The 26,797-nt window shown below is 39.8% G+C and overlaps 1 protein-coding gene across 2 annotated transcripts in view; it reads right to left on the minus strand.

Annotated features, from left to right (window-relative positions):
- Nucleotides 1-6,324: 6,324 nt before the first annotated feature.
- NR2C1 (nuclear receptor subfamily 2 group C member 1) overlaps nucleotides 6,325-26,797 on the minus strand; it is a 46,625-nt gene continuing 26,152 nt past the window's right edge. For both annotated transcript variants that reach the window (XM_055118547.1, XM_055118548.1), the window contains exons 10-14: nucleotides 25,274-25,395; nucleotides 18,620-18,759; nucleotides 16,465-16,602; nucleotides 11,995-12,100; nucleotides 6,325-8,149 (exon numbers count right to left, since the gene is read on the minus strand). In XM_055118547.1, coding sequence (XP_054974522.1) covers nucleotides 7,975-8,149; nucleotides 11,995-12,100; nucleotides 16,465-16,602; nucleotides 18,620-18,759; nucleotides 25,274-25,395 — 681 coding nt within the window. In that variant the 3' untranslated portion in view covers nucleotides 6,325-7,974. The remainder of the gene's footprint in view (nucleotides 8,150-11,994; nucleotides 12,101-16,464; nucleotides 16,603-18,619; nucleotides 18,760-25,273; nucleotides 25,396-26,797) is intronic.

Raw genomic sequence — 26,797 nt, forward strand, 5'->3', positions numbered from 1 at the left:
TGCTCCCTTATCAAAGATTAGATGTTCATATATTTGGGGTGGTGTGTCAGAATATTCAACCCTGTTCCATTGGTCTGGGGTTCTGCCTTTGTTCCAGTACCATGTTGTTTTAATTACTACCACTTTGTAGTAGAGTTTGAAGTTGGGGAGGTTGATTCCTCCCATTTTCTTTTCCCCAAGAATTTCTTTAGCTATTCGTGGGGGCTTATTGTTCCATGTGAATTTCAGGAGTGCTTGCTCTATTTCTTTGAAGAAGGTCAAGGGTATCCTAATAGGGATTGCATTGAATTTATACAATGCTTTGGGGAGTATTGCCATTTTGACAATATTAATTCTTCCAGTCCATGAGCAGGAGATGTCTTTCCATTTCCTCATGTCCTCTTTAATTTCCTGAAGTAGTGTTTTGTAGTTTTCTTTATACAAGTCCTTTACCTCCTTATTTAAGCTGATTCTGAGGTACTTGATCTTTTGAAGCACAATTGTGAATGGGATTGCTTTTATCATGTCACTTTCTTCTCTCATTTGTGTATAGGAAAGCCATGGACTTTTGGGTATTGATTTTATAGCCTGCAACTTTACTATACGAGTCTATTGTTTCTAGGAGTTTCTTGGTATAGCTTTTAGGGTTCTCTAAGTATAGTATCATATCACCTGTGAATAGTGAGAGCTTGATTTCTTCCTTCCTATCTGAATGCCCTTAATGTCTTTTTCTTACCTAATCGTTATTGCAAGTACTTCCAGTACTATATTGAACAGAAGTGGAGAGAGTGGGCATCCTTATCTCGTCCCTGTTCTCAGAGGAAAGGCTCTTAGTTTTTCCCCATTGAGGACGATGCTTGTTGTAAATGGTTTGGCTATATTGAGGAAAGTCCCTTCTATACCCATTTTGTCAAGAGTTTTCATCATAAAAGGGTGCTGGATCTTGTCAAATGCTTTTTCTGCATCTATTGATATGATTATATGATTTTTATCTTTTCTTTTGTTGATATAATGGATTATGTTGATTGATTTCCGGATGTTAAACCATCCTTGCATCCCCGGGGTGAATCCCACTTGGTCGTGGTGTATGATCTTTTTGATGAGTTGTTGAATTCTATTTGCTAACATTTTGTTGAGAATCTTCGCATTTATGTTCATCAGGGATATTGGCCTGTAGTTTTCTTTTTGTGGTGTCTGTTTGCTTTTGTATTATGGAGATATGAGCCTCATAGAACTGTTTGGGAGGGTTTCTGTTTCTTCAATTTCCTGGAAAAACTTGAGAAGAACTGGCAATAGGTCCTCTTTAAATGTTTGGAAGAATTCGCCAGTGAATCTCTCTGGACCTGGGCTTTTTTTTTTTTTTCTTTTTGGGTCACACCCGGCAATGCACAGGGGTTGCTTCTGGCTCTGCACTCAGGAATTACCCCTGGCGGTGCTCAGGGGACCATATGGGATGCTGGGAATCGAACCCGGGTTGGCCGCGTGCAAGGCAAATGCCCTATCCGCTCGCTGTGCTATCGCTCCAGCCTCACTGGGCTTTTGTTTTGGGGAAGACTTTTGATTACAGTTTCAATTTCCTTGATATTAATAGGACTATTCAGGTACTCCAGGTCTTCTTGGTTCAGCTTTGGGAGATTATAGGAATCCAGGAATTTATCCATTTCTTCTAGATTCTCTTGTTTCGTGGCATACAGATTTTCAAAGTAGTCTCTGATGGTCTTTTGAATTTCTTTGGTTTCTGTTGTGATATCCCCCTTTTCATTTCTGATTCGGTTTATAAGGTCTATCTTTCTTTGTGAGTCTTTCTAGTGGTTTATCAATCTTGTTTATTTGAGGAAGTTAGTATTTTTTTTAATTTTATTTTTTTTTATTGAATCACCGTGAAAAAAGTTATAAAGCTTTCAGGTTTAAGTCTCAGTCACTCAATGATCAGATCCCCATCCCTTCACCAGTGCACATGTTCCACCACCAAGAACCCCAGTATACCCCCTCCCACCCCCCCACCTGCGTGGCTAATGATCTTCACCTTATTCTCTCTATACTTTGAATACATTCAATATTTCAACAGAAAACTATTATTATTTAGAATTTTCCTCCAACAATCAAGCCTGCTGAAAAGGTGTCATTTGATAATTTGTTTTCCATTGCTGAGAATGAAGAATATATGAATTTTGGATTTCTGATATTTTAGCTCAGTTCAGTTTTGTGTGCGGCTGCTCCAGATCTCGTCTGGGCAGAGAGTGTGCCAGTAACACCCCCATCTCAAGATCTCCTGTGCACCATGTCACTGCAAGTTCATACCTCTGGGTAGTGGGTCCTAGAAGATGGCGATCGCCACATGGGTGCTGCCGCTGCCACTCCCTCAAAAGGAGTCGAGAGAGAAAAGCCTTTCCCTTCCTGGGGCGGCATGGGGTTGTAGCTCAGTTCACAGGCTAGATGCATTCCTATAAAAAGCCACTGGGTGCCAAAAGTGGTTAGTAGCCCTCTAGGATCATAGTCTTTAAGGAGCAGAGGAGCCATTTTCGTGTGCGGCTGCATCGGATCTCGTCTGGCTGAAGTTAGTATTCTTAAAGGGGGAAAAGGAGACCACTACAGACTGAGCCCATCCAGAATCCTTCCTCGCAGTGAGAGGGGGGTCACTGATAGTGAACTGGAGCGATCCACCTCTATACCACAGCAACATGAAGAAACAGCGCAGATCCTCATCATGAGGAGTGGATAACGAAGAAGTGTTGAAAGTATAATCTGTTACCATAAATTTAAAAAACTTTTGGGTTGGAGTATAAGTGTTAAGATAGTTCCCTGACACGCAGTTGACACAAATTCTAGTCCAGCACTGCATGGTTCCTGAGGAACACCAGGGGTCTCTCCTGAACATCACAGCTCTGGAACATCACTTGTGGCCCAGAGCCTACTCCTTGTATCAGATTTCAGTTTTTTTGTTTTGTTTTTGTTTTTGGGTCACACCTGGTGATGCACAGGGGTTACTCCTGGCTCATGTGCTCAGGAATTACTCCTGGTGGTGCTCGGGGGACCATATGGGATGCTGGGAATCGAACCCGGGTCAGCCGCGTGCAAGGCAAACAGCCTACCGGCTGTGCTATCGCTCCAGCCCCTCAGTAAGTTTTTAAGAGATAGCATTATCTTAAAAACCAGCTATAGGCTCAGAGACATAAGCAGTTAAGATGCTTGCCTTACAGCCACCCCAGTTCAATTCCCTAGCACTTCCAGGACTGATCCCTGAACAGAAGTAAGCCCTGAACACTGCTGGGTGTGGCCTCCCAAACAAGCACACACCTCCCTCAACCCAAACCAAAATAAATCGTGATATTTTTTGGAGGGGTGGGGGTGGGGGAAAAGGGGCCACATCTGGCTGTGCTCAGGACTTACTACTGGCTTTGTGCTCAGAGATCACGCTGGGCTTGGGGGAGCATATGGGATACTGGGTATCAACTTAAGTTGGCCATTTGTGAAGAAAGCACCCTTCCTATTATACTATCTCTCCAGTCATAAAACTTAGAGCTATGAAAAGAGAGTTTATTTTTCTTTAAATTCAGTTGAATAGCTCCAATCTGGTTGAGTGCATGCTTTGTATGTAGGCAGCCTAGGTTTGATCCCTGACACCACATGGTCCTCTGAATACTTGTCATCCTGAGCACAAAGCTCATGGAATAGCCCCTGAGCACTTCTGAGTATGGTCCAACCTCTGCCACCATACTCCTCCCCCGCATTATAATAGATGTGACTATTTCAGTATCCAATGTTGTCTACAGGTTATGTATGCATTGTTTCCCCCTCTCCATTTCCTCTGTTGCTGTTGTAATAATGACCTGGGTTCACATACAAGGTTATGGTGCTTGATGGTGTGGCATACCCCAGCTGTGGCGCTCACACATGAGAACAGAGCTGCCAGAACTGCACTTGAGCATGTGGGTGGGGTGTGGATGGGACAATGGGACCCTTGTTAAGTGGTTGACCTCTTGTTTGGGGCAACAACCTGTGGGGGGTTCAGAGGTTACTCCCACCAGTGCTGGGATAACCCTGAGCCTCCCCCACAACATACACATACTACAGTCTGTTTAGCCCCTACAGCCTATTTTAAATTCAAATGGCATGATCTTTTATGTGCTCATTTTTTTTGGTGGGGTGTGGGTATTTGGGAATCACACACAGTGACGCGTAGAGGTTGGCTCTAGGGGTCAGCTGCATGCCAGACAAGTGCCTTAACCCATTCTCTCTCTGGATGCTCATTTTGAAAAATAAGCTCCTCATGATGCCTGTTTCTGTGAATGTTTTACTGGCTCATGCTGACGATCCTTTTGTGTTGTGTATGATGGTTGTCTCTGATAGTTAAAGCAAAGTCGTGTAGTTTTTAGACACACACAAAGTCTAAATACTTGCTTTCTGGCTCTTTTCAGAAAACTGTACCAACTTCTGATGTCTATTACAAATAATTTTTCTGAAGAAAATTTTTATTTGCTTCTGCCAGGACTAGAAGAGGATCAGGACCCAAAAATCTTGGCCCTCTCTGAGAACTCATGACAGATAGTCTAAGTCCAGTGAAAAATCAAAGGCCTTCAGAATTCTACTCTCCTGTTGTATAACAGCAATTCTGTGAGACCTGAGAGACAGTATAGCTGGGGGGAATTTGCCTTGCATGTAGATGACTCGGGTTCAATCCTTAGAATCCCGTATGGTTTTCCCTAGGATTCCAGGAGTAATTCACAAGTGCAGAGCCAAGAATAACCCCTAAGTTTCACAGGGTATGGTCCAAAACTCCAAAATAAAATGAAGTAGGAATGCTATATTTTCACTCTGAGAAAATGTTGATTTCAAGATGGTATTGACTTCCAACTACACCACCCCACCATCCTAGAGACACATCTTCCCTGTGAAACTCTTTAGAACACTCTAATTTAACAGACGCAATGTCTCATTCCAATCCCCTCCCATTATTAACTATGTATCTGGATGATTCTGACTTTAAAAGTCCAAATCTGATAGCAGGGTACTATCAAATAAATAGTAAATAGCTGAAACCTGCTGTGTACATATAAATCTTGGGAATTGGCAGGCTTCTCTAAAGAGTGATAAAGTGGCAAGAAGGATTTTATTAATTAAGGTGTAGTCTAAAATGGATGTCTGAGATTTTTATTCAGGAGTTAATCATCTCTTTGAATGGGCGGGGGGGGGGGGGAGAAACTAAAAGACTAGGGGCTGGAGCGATAGCACAGTGGGTAGGACATTTGCCTTGCACTCGGCCAACCTAGGTTCAATCCCAGGCATCCCATATGGTCCCCTGAGCACCGCCAGAAGTAATCCCTGAGCACAGCTAGAAGTAACCCCTGGCCATTGCTGGGTGTGATCCCAAAAGCACAAACAAAAGTTTATACCTGATAACCAGCATTCTGGGAACATGGTTGGCAAGTCCATATTCAGAATGCAGATTTTCACTAATCATGTACACTCAACTCTTTAATAGAAGTCTGGTCATTTCCTGGTGTTCTCTAAGTCTATTCTTCCAGTTCCATTTCTTAAGTTCTGACCTGCTCAAAAAGGTGGAAGGAATGTAGTCCCCTAAGTAAAGGTAGAGAGAAATCAACAATTCTGATAGACTGGCAACCAATTCTTTGATACATATCTTACTCCCACCTCCCATTTCCAAACATCTAGTGCCTCTAGGAACTGAGCATCTTTCCTGGATACTAGAAGGTATAGTTCTTTCCTTTTCATCAAAAAGTAAAAAAACAAAAACCAAAAAAAAACAAAAATAAAACCCAAATAATTAAAAAATGATAGGTGTGGGGGAACCCAATGTGCTCAGGAGCTCAGGAATCACACCTGTCAGACTTGAGAGAGAATATGGGATGCAGGGATCAAACTGTCAACCATGTCAAGGCTAATGCCTTACCTGCTGTACTATCACTCTGGCCCCATCAAAACAACTTTTACAGATGCTTAGATTGTAGCTTCTGATTCTTTCTCCTTCTGAATTTTGTCTTCTAAGAATTTACTGAACTCTCTCCTTCAACATCTTTATTCCTGTTCCAGTTATTAATGTGTGGTTAAACATCATTACTATACTACCGAGACACCAGGGAAAGAAGAGAATGGCCAAACTGATATTTAGCTGGAAGTTTTCAATTCAATTGTAAAAAGTCCTAAAATACTGGAGATGGAAATATTTCCCATGCTTTTCCCCTTTGAGAGTACTTTAATCCCTCTCTTTACTCTCTTCTAGTAAAACAAACATTCAAAACATAGACCACACAATGAATGAAAGGACTCTGAGTCAAATATATTGGACTCTGAATTAAATATACTGTCAAGAAACAAAAGTTTGTAATGCAGGTCACATTTTAATATATTTAAAAAACACTTCCAAGTATAACTACAAATTTAATCAGGAAAAATACTTGAGAGAAATGTGTATCTTAATTATCAGTACATTATTTTAAAGAATTATTTCCTTAATCTTGGCTTATTTCACTGAGATGGTAATGGTACACACCTCCTGATTTTTTTCATCTGTTTTTGTACTAAATGCAGTATTTTCCAACAGATAATTATAAATATGTCTGTTGACCAAAGAAAATCATGTTTTAAGTAGGAAAAAAAGCTTTCCTTATTAAATTGGTAAAGACCATTAAGTTCATTCCTTTAAACTTTTGATCTACTATAAAGAAGCAATTAGTAAAATCTAGACCCTCTCCTCAAATTCTGCTTCTCCTCTATTGCAAAAATCTTTGTAAAAATTGTATTCCGAGTGCAAGAAACCTCCATATTTATATTTTCAAAAGAATAAACATACCAAAACAATTTATCATAAAATCAGCAAAGAAGTACTTAACAGCAGTAAGTTCACCAAGAAAAAATATGGCTGTGGACGACATCCAAGGATTCTTAATAAAATGTCTTTGTGGTGACAAAAAGGTTTTACACTGATGTTATACTACTGAAACAGCCCCTCAGAAAATGAGTGCATATTACCATATATCTTTAAAACTTCAGTAAAATAACCATTTGGTTTAAATAACTCACCTTGAAAGCATAATGACTACTTAACAAATGAATATTTTTTAACAACTGACCCACAAGAAACTTGCTTAAACCCATGGAAGGGTTAGGAAGTGAAAATGCAGGTTGGAATGAGGAAGAAAGGCCAAATGCTTTTTTGTGGAATGGAAGAGCAACAATTTTAATATCTATTTTGAAATACTGAAACATTTTGGTTTCAATCAGTCTCTACTTTTAAAACACAGTAGTAAACAAAAAATATTAAAACATGAATTGTATCTTACTTTCAATTTTTGCTACATACATAAATAAAAAGTGCTTTTAACTAATAATATACAACACTATAAAAGAGTCAATCTTTAAGATCACAAATGACTGAGTCTCATTGCCAGCAATGAGAGTGGTTGGTATATTCTGAGATGCCATGGTATTTACAAAAGACAAAAATATACTCAATTATTATTTCCTATATTTCTAATGTTATTATTTTACTGCTGAGAATAAAATAATCATTTCTGACATGGTAATTATAACATATAATTGAACAGTAAAATGTAAGGAAATCCCCTTAGAGATTTCCAATGATTAAGTGTTTATACCAGTTCATCATAATGCAGTTAAATATGAATAGAAGACAATTCAGCAGGGTGTGGGGTGGGGGAAGACTGATTTATTTTATAAAATATAATGAGATCTTAGTTTAGAGAAGAGTGTTGGCTTTAGGTATCATCTTAAGCAAGAATAAATTCATAGTATTTCTTATTCACTTAAAAAAGAAACGGATATTCTAATTCCTGCTATCTGCCCAGTCACTTAGGAAATTCCTGTTTCAACTTAAAGACGTTGAAATTAAAAAAATAGCTAGCTTTTGGTTAATCTTGAAAGTTGAACTTTCCTGGTGCCCTGGAAAAAAATGAGTTCAATTTGGTATCATGTGTTCTGGGAAAGAACAATAAATTTACACTGAGACCTCAGCTTTCAAATACTGTGACCAATTATTTGTGAATTATAATCTGCAGGTTCCATTTTTAAAATATGTGGGATGACACTATCGATTCGTACATTGCCAATGAGACCTTTGAAAAACAATTCTTCAGTGATGGTAGCATTCATTAATCTCAAAGCTGGTAGTCTGAGTAGAAGTCTAGACAACCTAAGAAAGAAAAAAAGAGGAGGGGGAAACAAGGCTGTAAATTTTTTGAAGACTGCATAGAAAAACAGGCAATTCTGTGCATATATTGTTTTTGTGGCCTAATTTAATAAAAATTTGATTTTAAAAAAATTAAATCAACTTTCACAAATAAAAAGAAAAGCTTTAGCATTTCTCAATCTCAGAGTAAATGATAATTACCTGGCTGCACCTATGATACTGCAGACTCTGCAAGGCTGTCTGAACTGTTATAAACTATGGTCAAGTTACACACTTATGAAAAGCTTAGGAATTCATCTGAGGTTGTAAGAATGACAATGTGTTGTGTTACCAGAACCCACAAAGCTTATGATATTGTATTTGATTTTGCTTTACAAAATAGTACTGCAAAAGGTAATCATTTTGCTGGAAAGAGAATAAAATATATAATCAAGGACACTGGATTTTATTTTGCCTCCTGAAATTCTTTTCTGGGAGGAAAGGCAAGAGAGCTGCACTGCCTGGACCAAGGATAGGACTGACTTTCCAGGCCTGCAAAGAGCAGTTCCTCATGCCAGCTTGAGTCCATGCTCCCTTGAGAACTCGGTGGGGAATCTGTTCCCTCATTTGTATAGAACAGGCTTCAGGTACAGCTTGTTGGAAGCACTCTTTTCTTGAGACAACCTCCCCCCGTTCCCCACTGTATCAAACTACATTCAACATCATCTGGGGAGCCAGCCAGGAGAGAACAAAGAAACTGCAGAAAAACATCTCAAGGAGAAGGAAGGTTGTAACCCTATGAAAATCTGCTGTGCAAACTAACAACTCAAAACCTATAAACCACTGCTATTTAAAACTTGGCATGCAATTTCACTCCCTTACATAGAGCCTGCAACCTTTTGTCAGCATGAAGAAGTTACCAAAGACAGAACTTCACCCCTGATTACAACTTAAATCTTCAATCTTTGAAGATTTTAGGAGGTAATATCTCGGGGCTGAGGGGTGGTGGTGCTGACAGTGACAATCCAGTTTTGATCCCTGGCATCCTAGCATCCTATATAGTCCCCAAAGCACCACCAGGAAGGAGCAAATCCAGAGTGCAGAGCCAGGAGTAAGCCACATCCATCTGAAATGCAAATCCCGAGCTCTCTGGAATAGAATAACTGAGGCACTACCCAGATACAGAAAGAAAGGAGGCTTCACTCAGAGAAGGGTAGTTCCTTCTAAAAAGGAGAAGCTACAGAAGAATCTAAATATGATGAGGGGAGCCAGAGAGACAGTACAACAGTTAGAATACTTGGCCTGTATCTGGTAGGCCTGGCTTTGTTGTCACGGGCCCCTTTTGCCCCAACAGGAGTAACCTTGATGGAGAGCCAGTTGTAAAATCTGAACAATACTGGGTGTGTCTCCCAAACAATAATAATAATGATGATGATGATATTATGAAAAGGTCATCTTTCATTATCTTTCATAGTCCCAATTGGGAAAATACAAGGCTTTCCCTATGAGAGCACCCAATAACTTTTAGGTATACAGAGAATTGCAAGCCAAGACAATTTGGAATAACTATATATAACCTCCCCCAAACCACTGAGGTTTATTTGCTTGCTCTTTGCTCTTTCAAGCCCTTGTCCTTTCTTGAACACTTATCTCTGTCTCTCTCTTTCTCTCTCCTCAAATCTCTAAATTTCTTTCACTAAAACAATTTTGCTTCACCAAGAACCACCCCCCTCCCCCCACACACACTGTATTTATACCCAGTTAGTCACCCCCAAGGAATGTCAATGTGTGTAACATGCTTAGTGCTTCCATCCTGCTGCCCCTAGTACTGTTGTGAAGATAAATCAAATGATCCTGCCAATTTCTGGGTTTGGGACTGAGGGTTCTTAAAGTCTTATGTGATGATTTTTATGAAAGTTTACTAAGAATGTAGAAATGAAGTACACTTCAGAGAGTAATCAAAGCACCTAGTACCTAATAGAAGAGAGGAAAACAGCTATATGGCAAAATGAAGAGAAAATTTAAATGCGACATTATTTATATAAAGTATAAAATAACTTTTGGGGACTATATGCAGCTGTGCTCAGGGCTTATTCCTGGCTCTGTATTGCTGGTGATATTCCAGGGAACATATGTGTTGCGGGGATTGAACACCCCTGGTAAGCACTTTACCTGCTATACTATCTCGCTGGTCCTGACCCTAAGTTCCTTATGTTTATTTAACAATGATTTAATTATAATGATAAAAGATGGGCATTATTACTCTATGAATTTATTTTGATTTGCTCTGAAGACCATTTCTAGAGATTCTCTGAGGACCATATGGAGTCAGAAATTAAGACAAGCACTTAAGTCACATATGTAGTCTTAAGTAAAATTCATAGGTAAAGAAACTGAAATAGCTAATGATTTTCCAAGGGTTCAACAGTTAGTGGTAAGATGATATCAAATCCAGGTATTTTGGCTCTGACAGTTAAATTCATAACAAATCTAGATAACTCTGTCCCTCTTCAAAATTGAATTAAAGGGCTGGAGTAATATAGCACAGCAGGTGGGGTGTTTGCCTTGCACATGCCAACCCAGGTTTGATCCCCAGCATCCTATATAGTCCCCTGAGCACCACCAGAAGTAATTCCTGAGTACAGAGCCAGGAGTAACTCCTGTGCATCACCAGGTGTGACCCGAAAAGCAAAATAAATAAATTGAATTAAATATGTATGTGTGTATGTATACACACAGTCACACATTCTCTTTGGTTTTTCGGCCACACCCGTGAGTGCTCAGGGCTTACTCCTGGCTCATAACTCAGGGACCATTCCTTGAAGGGCTTGAGGGACCATACTGGCTGCTGGGGATCAAACCTGGGTTGGCTATGTGCAAGGCAAAAGCTCTACTTACTGTACTATTACTCTGGCCCCAGAAGTTATATATGTAATTTTAAAGTGTTTTTCAGGGTTGGAGAAAGAATACAGCAGGTAGGTGTTTGCCTTGCACATGGCTAATCCAGGTTTGATCCCTGGTATCCCATATGGTGCCAAATGTACCACCAAGAGTAATTCCTGAGTGCAGAGCCTGAGTAACTATAGCATCGCCAGGTGCGGCCCCAAAACAAAACAAAACAAAAAGCTTTTCTTTTTCAATACAAAAACAAGTTTGGCAGAAATATCACAAATTTGAAAATTTATTTTATAAAACAGTCTAAGGCTAGAGATGTAACTCAGTGGTAGAACAATGTTTTTTAGATGTAAGAGACCTATTCAATCCCCAGCCTCAAAATAAAATGAAATAGTCAAATTTTTAAAAACTTCATGCTCCCCACTCCACTTGGGAATAAATTCATGACTCTATCTTGAGATAATAAAGAGATTATGATGACTTTGGCATATATACATATGCCAACTATATATATGTATATATATATATATATATATTTAAAAAGGGTTTGTGTTCTTGGAGTTATAGTTGGGTTCCATACTCTGTCATTTACTGTGCAACCTTGAAAGTATGTCAATCTCTGTGCTAAAGTCTTCTCTTATATAAGGGATAGATGAAACAATACAATAATTACTTAAAAGAACAAAACTACTTTAAAGTTCAAAACTGATTACACATTTAATTATGCTTCAAATAAAAAAATAGTGAAATGATAGATTCACCAAAAAGTTTTTTTTTTTTTTGCTTTTTGGGTCACACCTGGCGATGCACAGGGGTTACTCCTGGCTCTGCACTCAGGAATTACCCCTGGCCGTGCTCAGGGGACCATATGGGATGCTGGGAATCGAACACGGGTCGGCCGAGTGCAAGGCAAACGCCCTACCCGCTGTGCTATCTCTCCAGCCCCTCACCAAAAAGTTTTAAATTCTAGATACCTGTAGGTGTCATCTGGATATGTTTTAGTTATATAATCTTGGAATTCCACGTAAGCCTTTTCCTGAAATTTCTCAATCTGTTCCATGTTTTCTAATCCTGGGTGATCTGAAACAATAAAGATAATATTGTTACTCTCATTTAGTATAGTTAATTCAATAATGCTCATTCAATAGGCACAAACAATGGGGAGGGATGAAGAAAAGGTCAGTGAAAACAAAAAACCCTGTTACACAGTCTCCTTCATTCCCAAATAAACTGAGTATCCCACCTACAAAATAAGAGTACCTTAGGATAATGTCTAACTTTTAAAGTTCTAAAATCACTTTTGTGTGCTTGGTTTTTGGACAACACTTGACTGTGCTTAAGAACTTACTCTGGACAGTGTTGAGGCAAGTGCCATAACTGTGTGCTGTACAATCTCTTCAATCCCAAGTCCTGAAATAATTTTATCTCATATCTGCATTCTGACATCTTGTAAAACATCTAGTTTCTACTAAAATAGCTTCTATGAGTCTCCAAAATGGTAGAAGGGAATCTTATCATTCTTATTTTCCACACACAAAAAGAAATGTCTTCACCTAATTTCTTCCAAAGAGTATTTAACTTTAAATTTTTTCCCCTACTTTTCGGAGTTGGAGCAATAGTACAGTGGGTAGGGTGTTTGCCTTGCACACGGCCGATCCAGGTTTAATCCCCAGCATCACACATGGTTCCCCGAGCACCACCAGGAGTAATTCTTGAGTGCATCACCAGGTGTGACCCAAAGAGAAAAAAAAAAGTGTTTAAAAAAAATTTCTTTTCCTACTTTTACAAAAGCATTTTTAGGGGCTGGAGTGATAGCACAGCAAATAGGGCATTTGCCTTGCACGCGGCCGATCCGGATTCGATCCCCAGCATCCCATATGGTCCCCTGAGCACAACCAGCGGTAATTCCTGAGTAGAGCCAGGAGTGATCCAGAAAGAAAAAAAAATGGCATTTATTTCAAATCCAATCACATATTTAGAGATTACATCCTACAATATTCTGTAACCTTTTACCCTACTACCACTGTTAAATAAAAAGATATCAACGAGGAGCTGAAGCCATAGTACAATAGGTAGGGTATTTTTCCTTGCATGCAGCCAACCTGCGTATTATCTCCAGAATCCGTTATGGCCCCCATTACAGCCAGGAATAAGCCCAGAGAACCTCTGGGTATAGCCCAAAAGCAAAAACAAAGATACTGATGTGATTATTAAATCAAGAATACCATAGTTTAGTGAGAAAAACTAACAAACAAGAAATAATCTGAACAGGTTAATGCCACATAAAATTCCATACATGCACACAAAAAGGCATGGCTCAGTGGTAGAGCACATGCCTTACATGTGAGAGGATCTGATTTTGATGAACAGCATCACACACAAATGAAACACAAATCACAAAAATGGAATTATTGAAAGAATATCCCAAAACTGCCTGTATTAAGAAATATTGAAAATAAGGGGCACCAGATAGGGTGTTTGCTTTGCATGCGACCAATCTGGGTTCAATTTCTAAATCCCACAGTCTCCCAAGCAGCACGTGAATTGATTCCTGAGTGCAGACCAGAAATAACCCTTGAATATCACTGAGTGTAACCCAAAGCCAAACCCCTGCCAAGAAAAAGAAGAGGAAAAAAAAAACATTCTGCTCTGGATGAAGAGAAAATAATAGAATATACTGGAAATACTTAATAAAATTACATTTGAACTTTGAATCTGTTATTTCAAATTTTAGGAAAATAAAGGTAATAAAACAGGTAATGAAAAAATAGATAAATATTTGGGACTGGAGCGATAGTACAGTGGGTAGTCTGTACCTAGCATCCCATATAGTCCCCTGAGCACTGCCAGGAGTAATTCCTAAGTGCAAAGACAGGAGTAACCCCTGTGCATCACCCAATGTAACCCAAAAAGTACTCATCTGCGGAATGTAAAACAACAGAATGGAGGACTAACACACAAAAATAACAGAAATAAGTACCAGATTTGCTCCATGGCTTGGAGGCCGGCCTCACATGCTGGGGGAAAGGGCAACTCAAACAGAGAAGTGAATACCAAGCAAAAATGTGGTGGGAGGACCCGCTCGAGATGAAAGAGGTGTGCTCAGAGCAGACTATAGACTGAACACATTTGCCACCCAAGACCTCCATTGCTAACCACAACGTCCAAAGGGAGAGAGGGAACAGAGGGAATGACCTGCCAAAGAGGCGGGGTGGGGAGAGGGATGGGGTGGGAGTGGTTGGGAGGGATGATGGGGTCATCAGCAGAGGACAGGCACTGGTGGAGGGATAGATACTCAAGCTGTATATGACTGAAACACAAACATGAGAATATGTAATCACTGTATCTGTACCCCCAACAGTGATTCATTAAGAAAAGGGGGAAAAAAAAGAAAAAGGAAAAAAAAAAAGAAAATTCTTGATTACTTTCCATAAAAGGAACCAGTTCTCAGGTTAAAGAAACAAGTCTTGGGGCTGGAGTGATAGCACAGTGGGCAGGGCTTGTGCCTTGCACTCGGCCCCGTGTTCGATTCCCAGCATCCCATATGGTCCCCTGAGCACGGCCAGGGGTAATTCCTGAGTGCAGAGCCAGGAGTGACCCCTGAGCATCGCTGGGTCTGACCCAAAAAGCAAAAAAAAAAAAAAAAAACAAGTCTTGTGTAAAATAATAAAATATATATCAAAAAAAGAGATAAATATTAATTTAGGAGCAAAACATTAGCACTGTAGCACTGTTGTCCCCTTGTTCATCGATTTGCTCAAGCAGGCACTAGTAACGTCTCCATTGTGAGACTTGTTACTGTTTTTTTGCATATCAAATACGCCATGGGTAGCTTGGCAGGCGGGATACTCTTGGTAGCTTGCCGGGCTCTCTGAGAGGGACGGCAAATCGAACCTGGGTCGGCGGTGTGCAAGGCAAATGCCCTACCTGAAATGCTATCGATCCAGCCTAGTAGCAAAAACATAACCATTTAAAAAGTTTTGTATTTTTAATGTTATTGGGGGAAAGCTCTAAATTTCATCATTGTGACACACAGGAACAGAAACATACTCCAGGGATGCAGCTCAGTGGTAGAGTATAAGCTTTAGCAGGTTGTTCAATTATGACCAGGGTTTGATCACTGGCACCAAAACACAAAAACCAACCAAACAGAAAATGCATATGAAAATGAAATATACAAAGTCTAAAACAGCCAATTATGCTAATAATTCAGAGTAACACTGAGCTTACTAGTTAACTTATTATACATGAAAAATACTAAGTGTCAGGAAAACCAGATATGTGGTTTAAAATCTATTGTTGACAATAGAATTTGTCACACTTCGTTGAGTCTGTTCTTTCCTTTTCAAAACCCGATAAATGTCTTACATTCATAGAATTCACTTAGTGATTCAAAGTTACCAGTTTTTAGCTTATTCAGAGCGGCACAACCATCAACATATGCTAATTTCTTAACATTTCTGTACCCACTGGCAGTCACTGCTCTCCTCTCTCCCCTTTCCTTACTTCCTGTAGCCCCTAATCTCCTTTCTGTTTGCAGAGACTGCCTACTCTTTTTAGAAACAGGGAGCCGTGTATGGTCCTGCTTCTGCACTCAGGAATTAACATCTTTTGAACTGAGGGGATCATATGGGATGCCGGGGATCAAACTCGGGTTGGCCTTGTGCGAAGCAAGCACCCCACCTGCTGTCCTATTGCCCTGGCCAAGACTGCCTATTCTTGATCATTATTTTTAATTGCTGTAGCACTGTCATCCCGTTGTTCATTGATTTGCTCGAGCGAGCACCAGTAACGTCTCAATTGTGAGACTTGTTACTGTTTCTGGCATATGGTATATGCCATGGGTAGCTTGCTAGGCTCTGCTGTGAGGGCAGGATCCTCTCGGTAGCTTGCCGGGCAATCTGAGACGGACGGAGAAATTGAACATGGGTCGGCTGCATGGAAGGCAAACGTCCCACCCGCTGTGCTATCGCGCCAGGCCATTACTTTTAACTAAAAAAAAAAAAATTAGTGAAGCAATATAGATTCTATTGAAAGTTAGAGAAATGTAAAGGGAGAAGGAAAGACATGTTCAAGAGAGAACACGGGTTTCTCTAAAGGGGAAAAAACCCACTAATTCTAGATGTTTAATATAAACTGAATCGTGTACTGTGCTCAATTTTTTCTCCTGAGCATGTTAGCATGCTGCTTTCAACATTTACCCATGTTTATAGTATATATCAGAATTTCTCATCACTGAATGATTTTCTACTATATATACATATACATATACATACATACATACATACATACATACACACGTGTATTGTTTTTTCTTAATAAGCTATTTGGATTGTTTCCACTTCAACCCAACCATTTTACATTCCCACCGGCAACATATGAGGGTTCCAATATTTCCATATTCTCAACACTATACTTTAGGTTAGAATTTAATGTTTATATACCTGGACTGAAGAGTACTATTGCCTTCAGGTAGGCATATTCATATCCATCAATGCAGAGTTTAACCATGCTATTACAAAATTCCTGTAGCTTGAAGATATGCTCCATTAATAATTTTCTTCTTTCAGATGACATTTTGTCTTCAATTAAAAATAAAAACAAAGAAAAGTGTCTATTTTTTTAAGCTAAAATGATTACTTTTTATCCCACGTATTTCTTTCTTGCGTATCTCCAGCTCTAAATACAACCAGTCTATGAAGGCTTAAGATTCAATATCTCTCTAAATACAGATAAAATTAACTTTCTCCAGACAACTGTTTATTTAACAAAACAGCAATCCATTGGCACAAAACCCCTAAGTATTAACATTTATATTTTGGTCACTCCAGTGGGGTCAAGGGGTTACTCCTGACTCTTCTCTGCTCAGGGATCACTCCCAGTGATCCATGGGTTACCACAGGTTCTCAGGCTTATCTCCAGCTCTAAATACAACCATTTATTATGTATAAGTAATATATACATTTAAGAATATACACTGTGGGGAAAAACAAAAACTACCCTTTTTTCAGGGGATCAGCATATCAGCACTGCAATTTGTGCTTCCCCCATCTGAAGGCTTCAATAGTACTCTATTTGCTGGGGCACAGGAATAAAGTTTAAGATGAATTTTTGGCAACAACAATCATTTCTATTGATACAGATTGATGTGACATTCTAGTATGCTATAATTCTATCATGTTACAAATTGTCTTATGGGATGTCCAAGAACGAGACAGTAGTGGTACAAGCCAGTATTAACTTGTTTGTTTTATTTTTTGGGGGGATACACCTGGTGGAGCTCAAAGTTTACTCCTGACTCTGTGCTCAGGGGTCAATATGTGATGCACTGGGCAAAAGGCCAGGGTTTGAAGTCTGAGAACATGTGGCTACCCAAGGATCACTGAGAGTCATACCTAAGCAGAATTAGGAGTAGCCCCTTGGCACCACTGGAGTCACCTTTAAAAAAAAAAAGGCAAATGCTGGTGGGAAACATTCATTTATAAATCTATTTGATCACTTGATGTGGGGCAACCCTGAATTCTGATATTTACACTACAGTACAGAACCTTTAAAAGCTCTGGACAGAAGCAGCTGGCTATGCTTAAATATATTTGATTAAATCTTGTGAGACTCCTTAAACAAACTGGGCCAGAGTGATGGTACAGTATGGTGTGTAGGGAATTTCCCTTGCATGCAGCTGATCTGGGCTTGATCTCCAGTACCCCATATAGTTCCCTGAGCAAGCCAGGAGTGATTCCTGAGCAGAGTCTGGAGTAAGCCTTGAACACTGTTGGGTGTGACTCCAAAATCAAACCAAAACAAACCCCACTAAAAACCAAAAAAAGTTGGTGGAACCTTAGTAATACTGATGCCGGGGATGTGAAGTAGCATTATAATCACAGAGGGGCTGGAGAAATAATTCAGAAATTAAGGCCTTGCATGTGCTGACTTGAATTCTACCCCTAGAACTATATTGTCCCTTGAGCCCCACAAGGATTGATTTCTGAGCACAGAGCCAGGAACAAATTGAACACAGCCAGGTATGCCCTTAAACAAGTACAAAATAATAAAATATGCAAATCATGTTGCCTCATGAATTTCTCTGTAATTTCTTTTTGGGGGGGCGGTAACAGAGATACCTCAAGGAGCTAGTGCACATGCTTTTGCATGCAGGGCTGTTTTTCTTTTTCCGTCACACCCAGCAATGTTGCTGGCCCTGCACTCAGGAATTACTCCTGGCAATGCTGAGGGACCACATGGGATGCTGGCATAAAACCTGGGTTGGCTGCATGCAAGGCAAACGCCTTACTGCTGTACCATCGCTCCAGCCCCTGCATGCAGGTTTGATCCTAACAATTACAAGGAGCAATTCCCTAAGAACCTAGCCACAAATAAGCCGTGAGTACCACCTACTGTGGCCCCCAAACCAAAATTATATAAGTAAAATAAAAATAACCCATTTTTGTTAATATATAAAAAAAATATAAAAGATATCAAAAGTAAAGAGGGTATTGGCTATCTAGAAAATGAATCATCAGAGAGGTAACTTCAAACAAAACTTGATAAAAATAATGTCCCCTCCTCTTTTACAAAATGAAAAGGGAAATCAATTTTTACCTTGTTGAAGACTACTATGAAGACAATTGACAAATGTTGCTAATATAGTTGCCACATTCATCACCTGCCAGCACTGGGCAAGACCAAGAGTGAAAAGTTCATTCCAATAAGCTTTCACCAATGATATGCTGTTCTCTTGCCTATTAAACACACACACAATCAAATATTATAATAAAACCTTACAGTCATTACAGCTTTTTAAAAAAATAAAACATTATTAAACAAAAATTGCTCTGGGAAGAGAAACAAGACATGAATTTGATCAATTGTGTTTTGTGTATCTGGAAAGCAACTGATGGAAGAAAGGATAAAAAATGTAAATATTAATAGCCCATCAAATTATTTTAAATTGAAAATTAGCCAATTTTCAATTAAGAACAGATGCATGTAATATTAGAATGCATAGATGCATGTAATATTAGGAATAGATGCATGTAATATTTCAAACTAAAAAAACTGTAGCTTTAAACCCATATCATGGGAAAAGATTATATTAAAAAATGGAAAAACATGTATTTTTAAAAATCATTTGCACATTTTCTTTAGCTTTAAATGCAGTAAACACTTTACTAAAAATGGCAATTAGAGTTATCTGATAGTGGTAACCAAATTCATGGGGAAAATTATTTCTTAAGTATGTCTCAAATATCACTCCAGTCCAATAGCCTAATGGACGGGAGCGATAGCACAGTGAGTAGGGCGTTTGCCTTGCATGCGGCCGACCCAGATTCGATTCCTCCGTCTCTCTCAAAGAGCCCGGCAAGCTACCGAGAGTATCCTGCCCGCACAGCAGAGCCTGGCAAGCTCCCCTTGGTGTATTCAATATGCCAAGAACAGTAACAAGTCTCACAATGAAGACGCTACTGGTGCCTGCTTGAGCAAATCGATGAACAACGCGACGACAGTGCTACAGTCTCAAATATCACCAGAATAAGAATCTCATTACATGTTTTGGGTTTGGAGGTCAGATAGCATGGGGGTTAAGCAGCCTGTCTCACAGCAGCTGACATTTGATTCTCAGCACCATAACTGATCCCCTGAGCACAACCACAAATAATTCCTAAGCACCAGGCACTGTAGAGTTTGACCCTCTTCCCTGCCTCCCCCAAAAACCCAAAATATAAGTGTAAAAATAAAGAGAGGATGTAAGCCACAAACTGGTCAGCTAGAACAGGGCTGTTGACTGGTGAGTTATCGCTGCAGAGACAGAGAAGTTTTATTTTTTTATTTCTATACTTGAGACTTACTTTAAAAGTTTACAAACTTTAAGAGCCAATCAATCAAATTACGTAAGAGCTGGTCATTGCTTCTGTGCACACTTTTGCATTACGGAGCAAGAGTTCTTTGAGATTGCTGGGAGAGATCTAGAGAAAATGTTATGGAGTACAACACAGAAATGAGAAAAAGTAGCAACCGAGGAACTATCACATTGTGGTATTAAAGGAAAGAGAGGGCAAAACAATCTTTATAGGAAGATTATTGTGATATTGCTAATGTCTTCACATTTTTCCTTTAACTGTAACAGATAAGGGGGCTGGAGTGATAGTACAGTGGATAGCCTTGCATACGGCTGACCTGAATTTAATCCCTGGCACCCTGAGCCTGCCAAGAGTGACCCCTGAGTGCAGAACCAGGAGTAACCCCTGTGGAGTATCACTGGGTATATGTGACACTTCCAAAAATGAAAGGAAGGGAGAAAGGAAGGGAGGAAGAAAGAAGGAACGAAAGGAGGAAGAGGAGGTTAAAGGGAAGGGAAGGGAGGTGGGAGGAAGAATCCCTAACACCATATATAGTCCCTGAACTCCACTAGGAATGTTCCTAAAATGCAGAGCCAGGAGTAAGTCCCAGGCACAGCACTCTGCCCCATTCTCCCCTGGCCCCTGCCTCCTCAAAAAAACCCATATCCAACCAATCAACCAAAAATCCTGTTCTTTATTACCAATTTTAGCAAGTAAAGTGCTAATGTCAAAATTCTCAGTAGACTATGTCGACTCAATGTTAGTATGTTATGATGGTAAGGGGAGGTTATTACTAGTTTTGTCCTGTTAAGGAAAACAAATAAATGGCCATTATACTATACTGTCTTTGCATAATATCTTTCCTTTGGGGGGACTTTTGTTCATTGCTGGTGGGAATGTAGACTGGTCCAGCCTTTTTGGAAAACAATATGAATATTCCTCAAAAAACTAGAAATTGAACTTTCATAGGACCCAGCAATTCCACTCCATGTAACATATCCCAAGGGCCTCAAAACACAATGCAGAAAAGACATCTGAACTCCTATGTTCATTAAAGCACTATTCACAAGAGAAAAAATCTGAAACAGCTCAAGTGCCAAGAACAGGTGAGTAGATAAAGAAATTATGGTATATATTCACAATGGAGTACTATTCGGCAGCAAAAAGATAAAATTATACAACTGGATGCCACATGGATGGATCTGAAAAGTATTGTGTTCAGTGAGAGAGAGGGACAGACTCAGAATGACCTCTCTCATGTTGGGATTATAAAGAAACATGCTAAGGGAATAACAAATGCCTAAAGGCAATGGAAACAGAGAACGGACTTCCAGTAGGAAGTCTGAAATGGAGGGCAGGGGTCAGAAAAGGGTACAACACTGGTGGAGGGGTGGAGGGCAACCAAATATTCTGTAACATTGCTGGAGCGGGCACCAGTAACGTCTCCATTGGGAGACTTGTTGTTACTGTTTTTGGCATATCAAATACACCATGGGTAGCTTGCCAGGCTCTGCCGTGTGGGTGAGATACTCTCAGTAGCCTGCTGGGCTCTCCGAGAGGGGCAGAGGAATCGAACCTGGGTCGGCCGCGTGCAAGACAAATGCTTATCCGCTGTGCTATCGCTCCATCCATCATGTAAAATGCCTTAAAAAATTTGGGCTTTTTCCTAACTCTTTTTCCATCAGGAAAATTATATGGTTAGGCAAGTTCTGAAATTTTTGTTAACTAAAAAATTTTAAAATTATCTTTTCAAAAGCGAAAAAGAGGTGGAATTATTAGCTCCTTTAAAAGCAAGAAACTGTTAGTTTACAAGTGCTTAAGGGGCAGGATAGAGTGTATAGGGTGTTTGCCTTGCACACAGCTGATCTGAGTTCAATCTTCATTACCGCATATGGCCTTCTGAGCCTCCACCACAAATGATCCCTGAGCACAGCCAGCCATGACACCAAACAAAAATAAATTAAAAAGCCCTTAAGATAAAGGTAGAAGGATTGTGAAACACTGGTGGAGGAAATCGTGCAGTAGCTCTGAAACTATAAAACAACAACTTCAATACCACCATTAACTATGGGACCTCATAAATACTAATCTGTATTTTTTTTTCCCCTTTTTGGGTCACACCTGGCAATGCACAGGGGTTACTGCTGCCTCACACACTTAGGAATTACTCCTGGCGGTATTCGGGAGAGCATATGGGAGGCTGGGAATTGAACCCGGGTTGGCCGAATGCAAGGCAAACGCCCTACCCACTGTGCTATTACTCCAGCCCGTTACCTGTTTTAAAGGCATATAAATTCTTTATGCTCAATTACATCAGTGAGGCTGCAAGTTGTGTCTCAGCACCATCCCACATTCTCAGACCTAGGAGCAATGCTGTTTGGGATTCCTCATGCCACTACAAAGTGGTACTATCTGTGGCAAATAGCCAAGAATATGGAAGTATGGCAGCCAAATGTGTAACTCCTGGTGAGACCCACAACCACAGTGAACATTACAACCAAGTTTGTGCAATCCTCAAAAGCGGAAGGGGGGAAAATTTATATAGAGTATTGTTGCCTTTATTCCAGACATCAAGTGACACTTCCTACCACTAAGAGGATGGATGTGGAGAAAGGTAATTTATTATGGTACAGTCACCTACTAAATTCTAAAGATGGAACTGAAAAATCAACTTAGTTCCTTCAGTACTATGCTGCAAATCTTTTTCTTTTCTTTTTTTTTTTTTCCTTTTTGGGTCACACCCAGCAATGCTCAGGGGTTACTCCTGGCTTTGCACTCAGGAATTACTCCTGGTGGTGCTTGGGGGACCATATGGGATGCCAGGGATCGAACCCAGGTCGGCTGCATGCAAGGCAAATGCCCTACCCGCTGTGCTATCACTTTTTCTTTTGTGTGTGTGTGGGGAGAGTTGTTGGGGATGAAATACCAATGCTCACACATGCAAATATATGCTTAACCATTTAGACACACCCTGTCCTGAAATAAAGCTCTAATGCAAATAACAGCCTTTTAAGACACAGAAAGCAAGGCCAGAGACATAGTACAGAGGGTTGGGCAGTTGTTTTGCAGTAGTCAATCCTGAGTATAGAGCCAGGAGCAAGCTCTGAGTGTGGTCAAAAACAAACAAAAACAAAGGAAGCCTTGTGAAATCCAAATGGTATTAAAGAGTTTAAGTATTTTAAGCTACTATTTTCCTCAAAATAAGCAAAACTAAAAAAAAAAAAAAAAAAAAAAAGGTAATGCGGGCAAATTCTCTCTAAATTTAGAGCTGTTTCTGAGTCCTAAATCTAGAGACAAAAATGTAACAGGGGGCTTGGGAGATATCTAAGGAGTTATTGCACAAGCTTTTGCATGAGGGAGACCCGGTTCTGACGCCCTGGGTGGTGCCCCTAGACCCTTCACAAACAATCCCAAAGCAACTGGATGGAGAAGACCCTAAACATTGCCGGGTGTGGTGACAAAACCAACCCCCCTAAAATAGTTAAAATAAAAAACAAAAAACAGAAAAACAAAACCTACAATCAACATTAGTTTCTAGAGACTAAGAATATCTTAGTACCAAGTAAAGAATTTTCTGTCTTTAATGCTTAATCCTCATCTTTATTAATTCAAGTTAGGAAATAGCTAAACAGGAAAAATAAATTTAAGTTTACATAGCAACCACTGGTTTTTATACTGACTATAATATCAGTAATTTTATTCTTATTATTTATGTTGCTGCAGGTAGTTCTTTTTCACAGGTCTAATAGGTAGTCCTATGAGTCAAGCAAACCCCAATCCTGTCAGGGGTTTCCAACTACATGGTTTATAGAAAAGCCCCATAGGGATAGACCGCAACTCAGTTGTTGATTTTAGTGAAAGAATCCTGTGGTTGCTACACTCCAAAGTGATTTCCTCTCTAACCCCTGCAGTCATTATTTCTATTTGGCAAAAATGAAAACAGATGTATCTACATAAAGGAACTATTACAACACTATACTGACAAAGCAGGGTCCTGTAATTAGAATGCTGTGTTGTAACTATGGGATTAACACCTCCCTCCCACCCCTCACTTCAACTCTTATCAGTGCTTAAAAGCAGTCAAAGCAAGCATAATAATCTTTGGGCAAAGCTTGAGTGCTTCTCTTTCTTTATGGTTCCAAGCAGTTCTTGGGAGTGCAGGGGCCACCCTAGGTCTAATATTGGGGTGCTCAGGTCTGGCGGCACTGGTGCTGTCTGGGCCCCAGTGGTGCTGAGGAACCACCAGGTATATACCAAACAGTGGCCAGAAGGTGCTCACTCTTTGGGGACTCATGCATTTCACACCTTTGAGGAATCTCCCCAGTCTACGCTTCAATTTTTTAGAGTAGACGTTTTCTATATCATCTCATTACTTCCAATAAAATACAATGTGCTGGGGCTGGAATGATAGTACAGCAGGGTAGAGTGTTTCCCTTGCACACGGCCGACTCGGGTTCTATTGCCAGCATCCCATATGGTCCCCTGAGCACTGCCAGGAGTAATTTCTGAGTGAAAAACCAGGAGTATCACTGGGTGTGACCCAAAAATTGAAAAGAAAAAAAAAAAGCGCGTATTACCGGTAGGTCTAAATTTCATAATTAATGTAGTGGAATTATGGAGTTTATATTTCCACATCATCCCCTATATGTAGTTATATAACTGGATAACAATTTATACTTTAAACATCTTTACAGTTTGAAAACTAATTTCAGTTCTTTACTAACATACCTGAAATAGTAGTCCCAAGAGGAAGACTAGTACTGTAGCACTGTTGTTCCATTGTTCATCAATTTGCTCGAGCGGGCACCAGTAATGTCTCCATTGTGAGACTTCTTGTTACTGTTTTTGGCATATGGATTACGCCACAGGTAGCTTGCCAGGGTCTGCCATGCGGGCAGGATACTCTCGGTAGATTGCCGAGCTCTCCAAGAGGAATCGAACCCGGGTCGGCTGTGTGCAAGGCAAACGCCCTACTCGCTGTGCTATTGCTCCAGCCCAAGAGGACAACAAACATGAAAGTCTGACAGCCTCCCTATTGTAAAATCAATCCCATATAGCCTATTACAGGTGCTGGCCTGACTTAGCACTATCACATGCATTTTGTAAAAACTGGCTTAGTCAAATGACAAAATACGGCCACTTGTCCATATAAAAATAACAAAGAGGGATAGGATGGCAGGTACTCTGGTGATGGGTGTGGTGTTGAAATTAAGTGTATGAGAAGTTAACAGTATTATAAACCACAGAATTGCAATCAATAAAAAAATTCTAAAGTAAGTGTTAGTTGTAACAGTTTGACATAGAATGATAAAACTTTAATTTAAGAAGATCTATTGTTTTTTGTCATTTAATAAAGTGACTGCTTGCTGTGCATTTGTGCGATAAGATGTATACTGAGGAACTTAGAAACACTTACCCTAGAGCTTGGAAGGAAGGGATTGAAAGTGCCCAGTGCATTGATAAGAACAGCAGCCTGGAGGCAGATTCGCCAATGTAGTGCACATTCAGGTCCTCAGGCATCGGAGTAGGCATGGTGAGCTAGTGGGAACAGGGCCTAAGGTGAGTTCTCTCAGGAGGCAAAGCTCCAGATGAGCACTGTTTAATAAAGTGCTGAAACAGAACTTTAAAATAATTCAATCAACTCTGAAAAAGTTAAATGTAAACATATCAAAACAATAGCCTACTATGTCTACCACAAATCTAAATAATCCAAGTCATCACATTTTTAGGCTAGAATTTAGAAAAAAAATGAGCAGACCACACTTTCTAACAAATAGAATTTCATTTTCAAATCACAGTATTCTCTAGTTATGTTAGAGTTGCATTCACTTTTGGTCTAAAAATGTGGATTTTTCTTTCCTCTGTTTCTTTATTAACAACAGTTCATAAAAAATTCCATTTAGCAGTAGTACAACAGGTAAGGTGCCTGCTTTGTATGTGGATGACTGGGTTTTGAACCCCAGCAATCCATATAGCAAGCCCTGCTAGAAGTAGTAAACCAAACCAAACCAAAACCCTAAAAAAACCCAAATTTAGTTTTAGGACCATATGTTATATATATTTTTTCAGCTATGGGATTAACAAATTCGAATGCTCAGGAAAATAGTAAGTGAAACATTGTTGCTGCTGCCATTCTGGAGTGCACATCCCCTGATGAGAGGCACAGCAATGACTGAATTCAGTGTACTAAACCATGGGGAGCTGGGTGCAGCACTACCAGTTTTTCCATCATTTCAAAGAGTAGATAGAATATATTGATGGGGGAAACAAAATACACTGGTGGGGTTCTGCTCATGGGCTTTTGGTCTTAACCTCAGGTAACTACTTAAAGACATACTGCTAGAAATAGATACAGCATCGATTACTTCCCAAGAATTTTCAAACTTATTTTCACCACACCTAGCTGAACAGACTACTCTTGTAATACTACTTAGGAATCCACTCTAAAACTTGTGTAAGGCTGCTGGGGGTTGAACCTGGGTTTCCTGTCTGCATTCAAAGCCTGTACCCTTTATGAGCCTTCTCTTGGGCCCTCCAAAAAGCTTTTCTGAGGATACTGCTAAAGAAAACTTCCACTGGCAATTTAATCTACTAAAACATTTTCTCTATTTTAAAATGACTGAAAAAATAACAAATGTTATTATTAGATCATCTACCCCTTCCATACAAACACTGCGGGAATGACTAGAGGGCTCTAGTAAGTGCCAGAACAGTTTTGGGGTAGCGGGTGCAGGTGTGTGGGAGATTTGCTTTTTGTTTCAAGGTAGCTTTCCGATGCATTCTCTGCTGCCTGCATCATAATTGGCAGTATGCACTTCCCGGCCTGGCCCCCCGACTTCTATTTTTCTAAAATTTTACTTTGAAATAATAAATGTTGATTTTCAAAAGGGTGTAAGTAATTCTCTTTTCTTAAAAGGGGAGGCAGATTAAGTAAGCTTGG

Source organism: Sorex araneus, chromosome 10, assembly GCF_027595985.1.
Source record: "Sorex araneus isolate mSorAra2 chromosome 10, mSorAra2.pri, whole genome shotgun sequence".
NCBI classification, from domain to species: domain Eukaryota; kingdom Metazoa; phylum Chordata; class Mammalia; order Eulipotyphla; family Soricidae; genus Sorex; species Sorex araneus.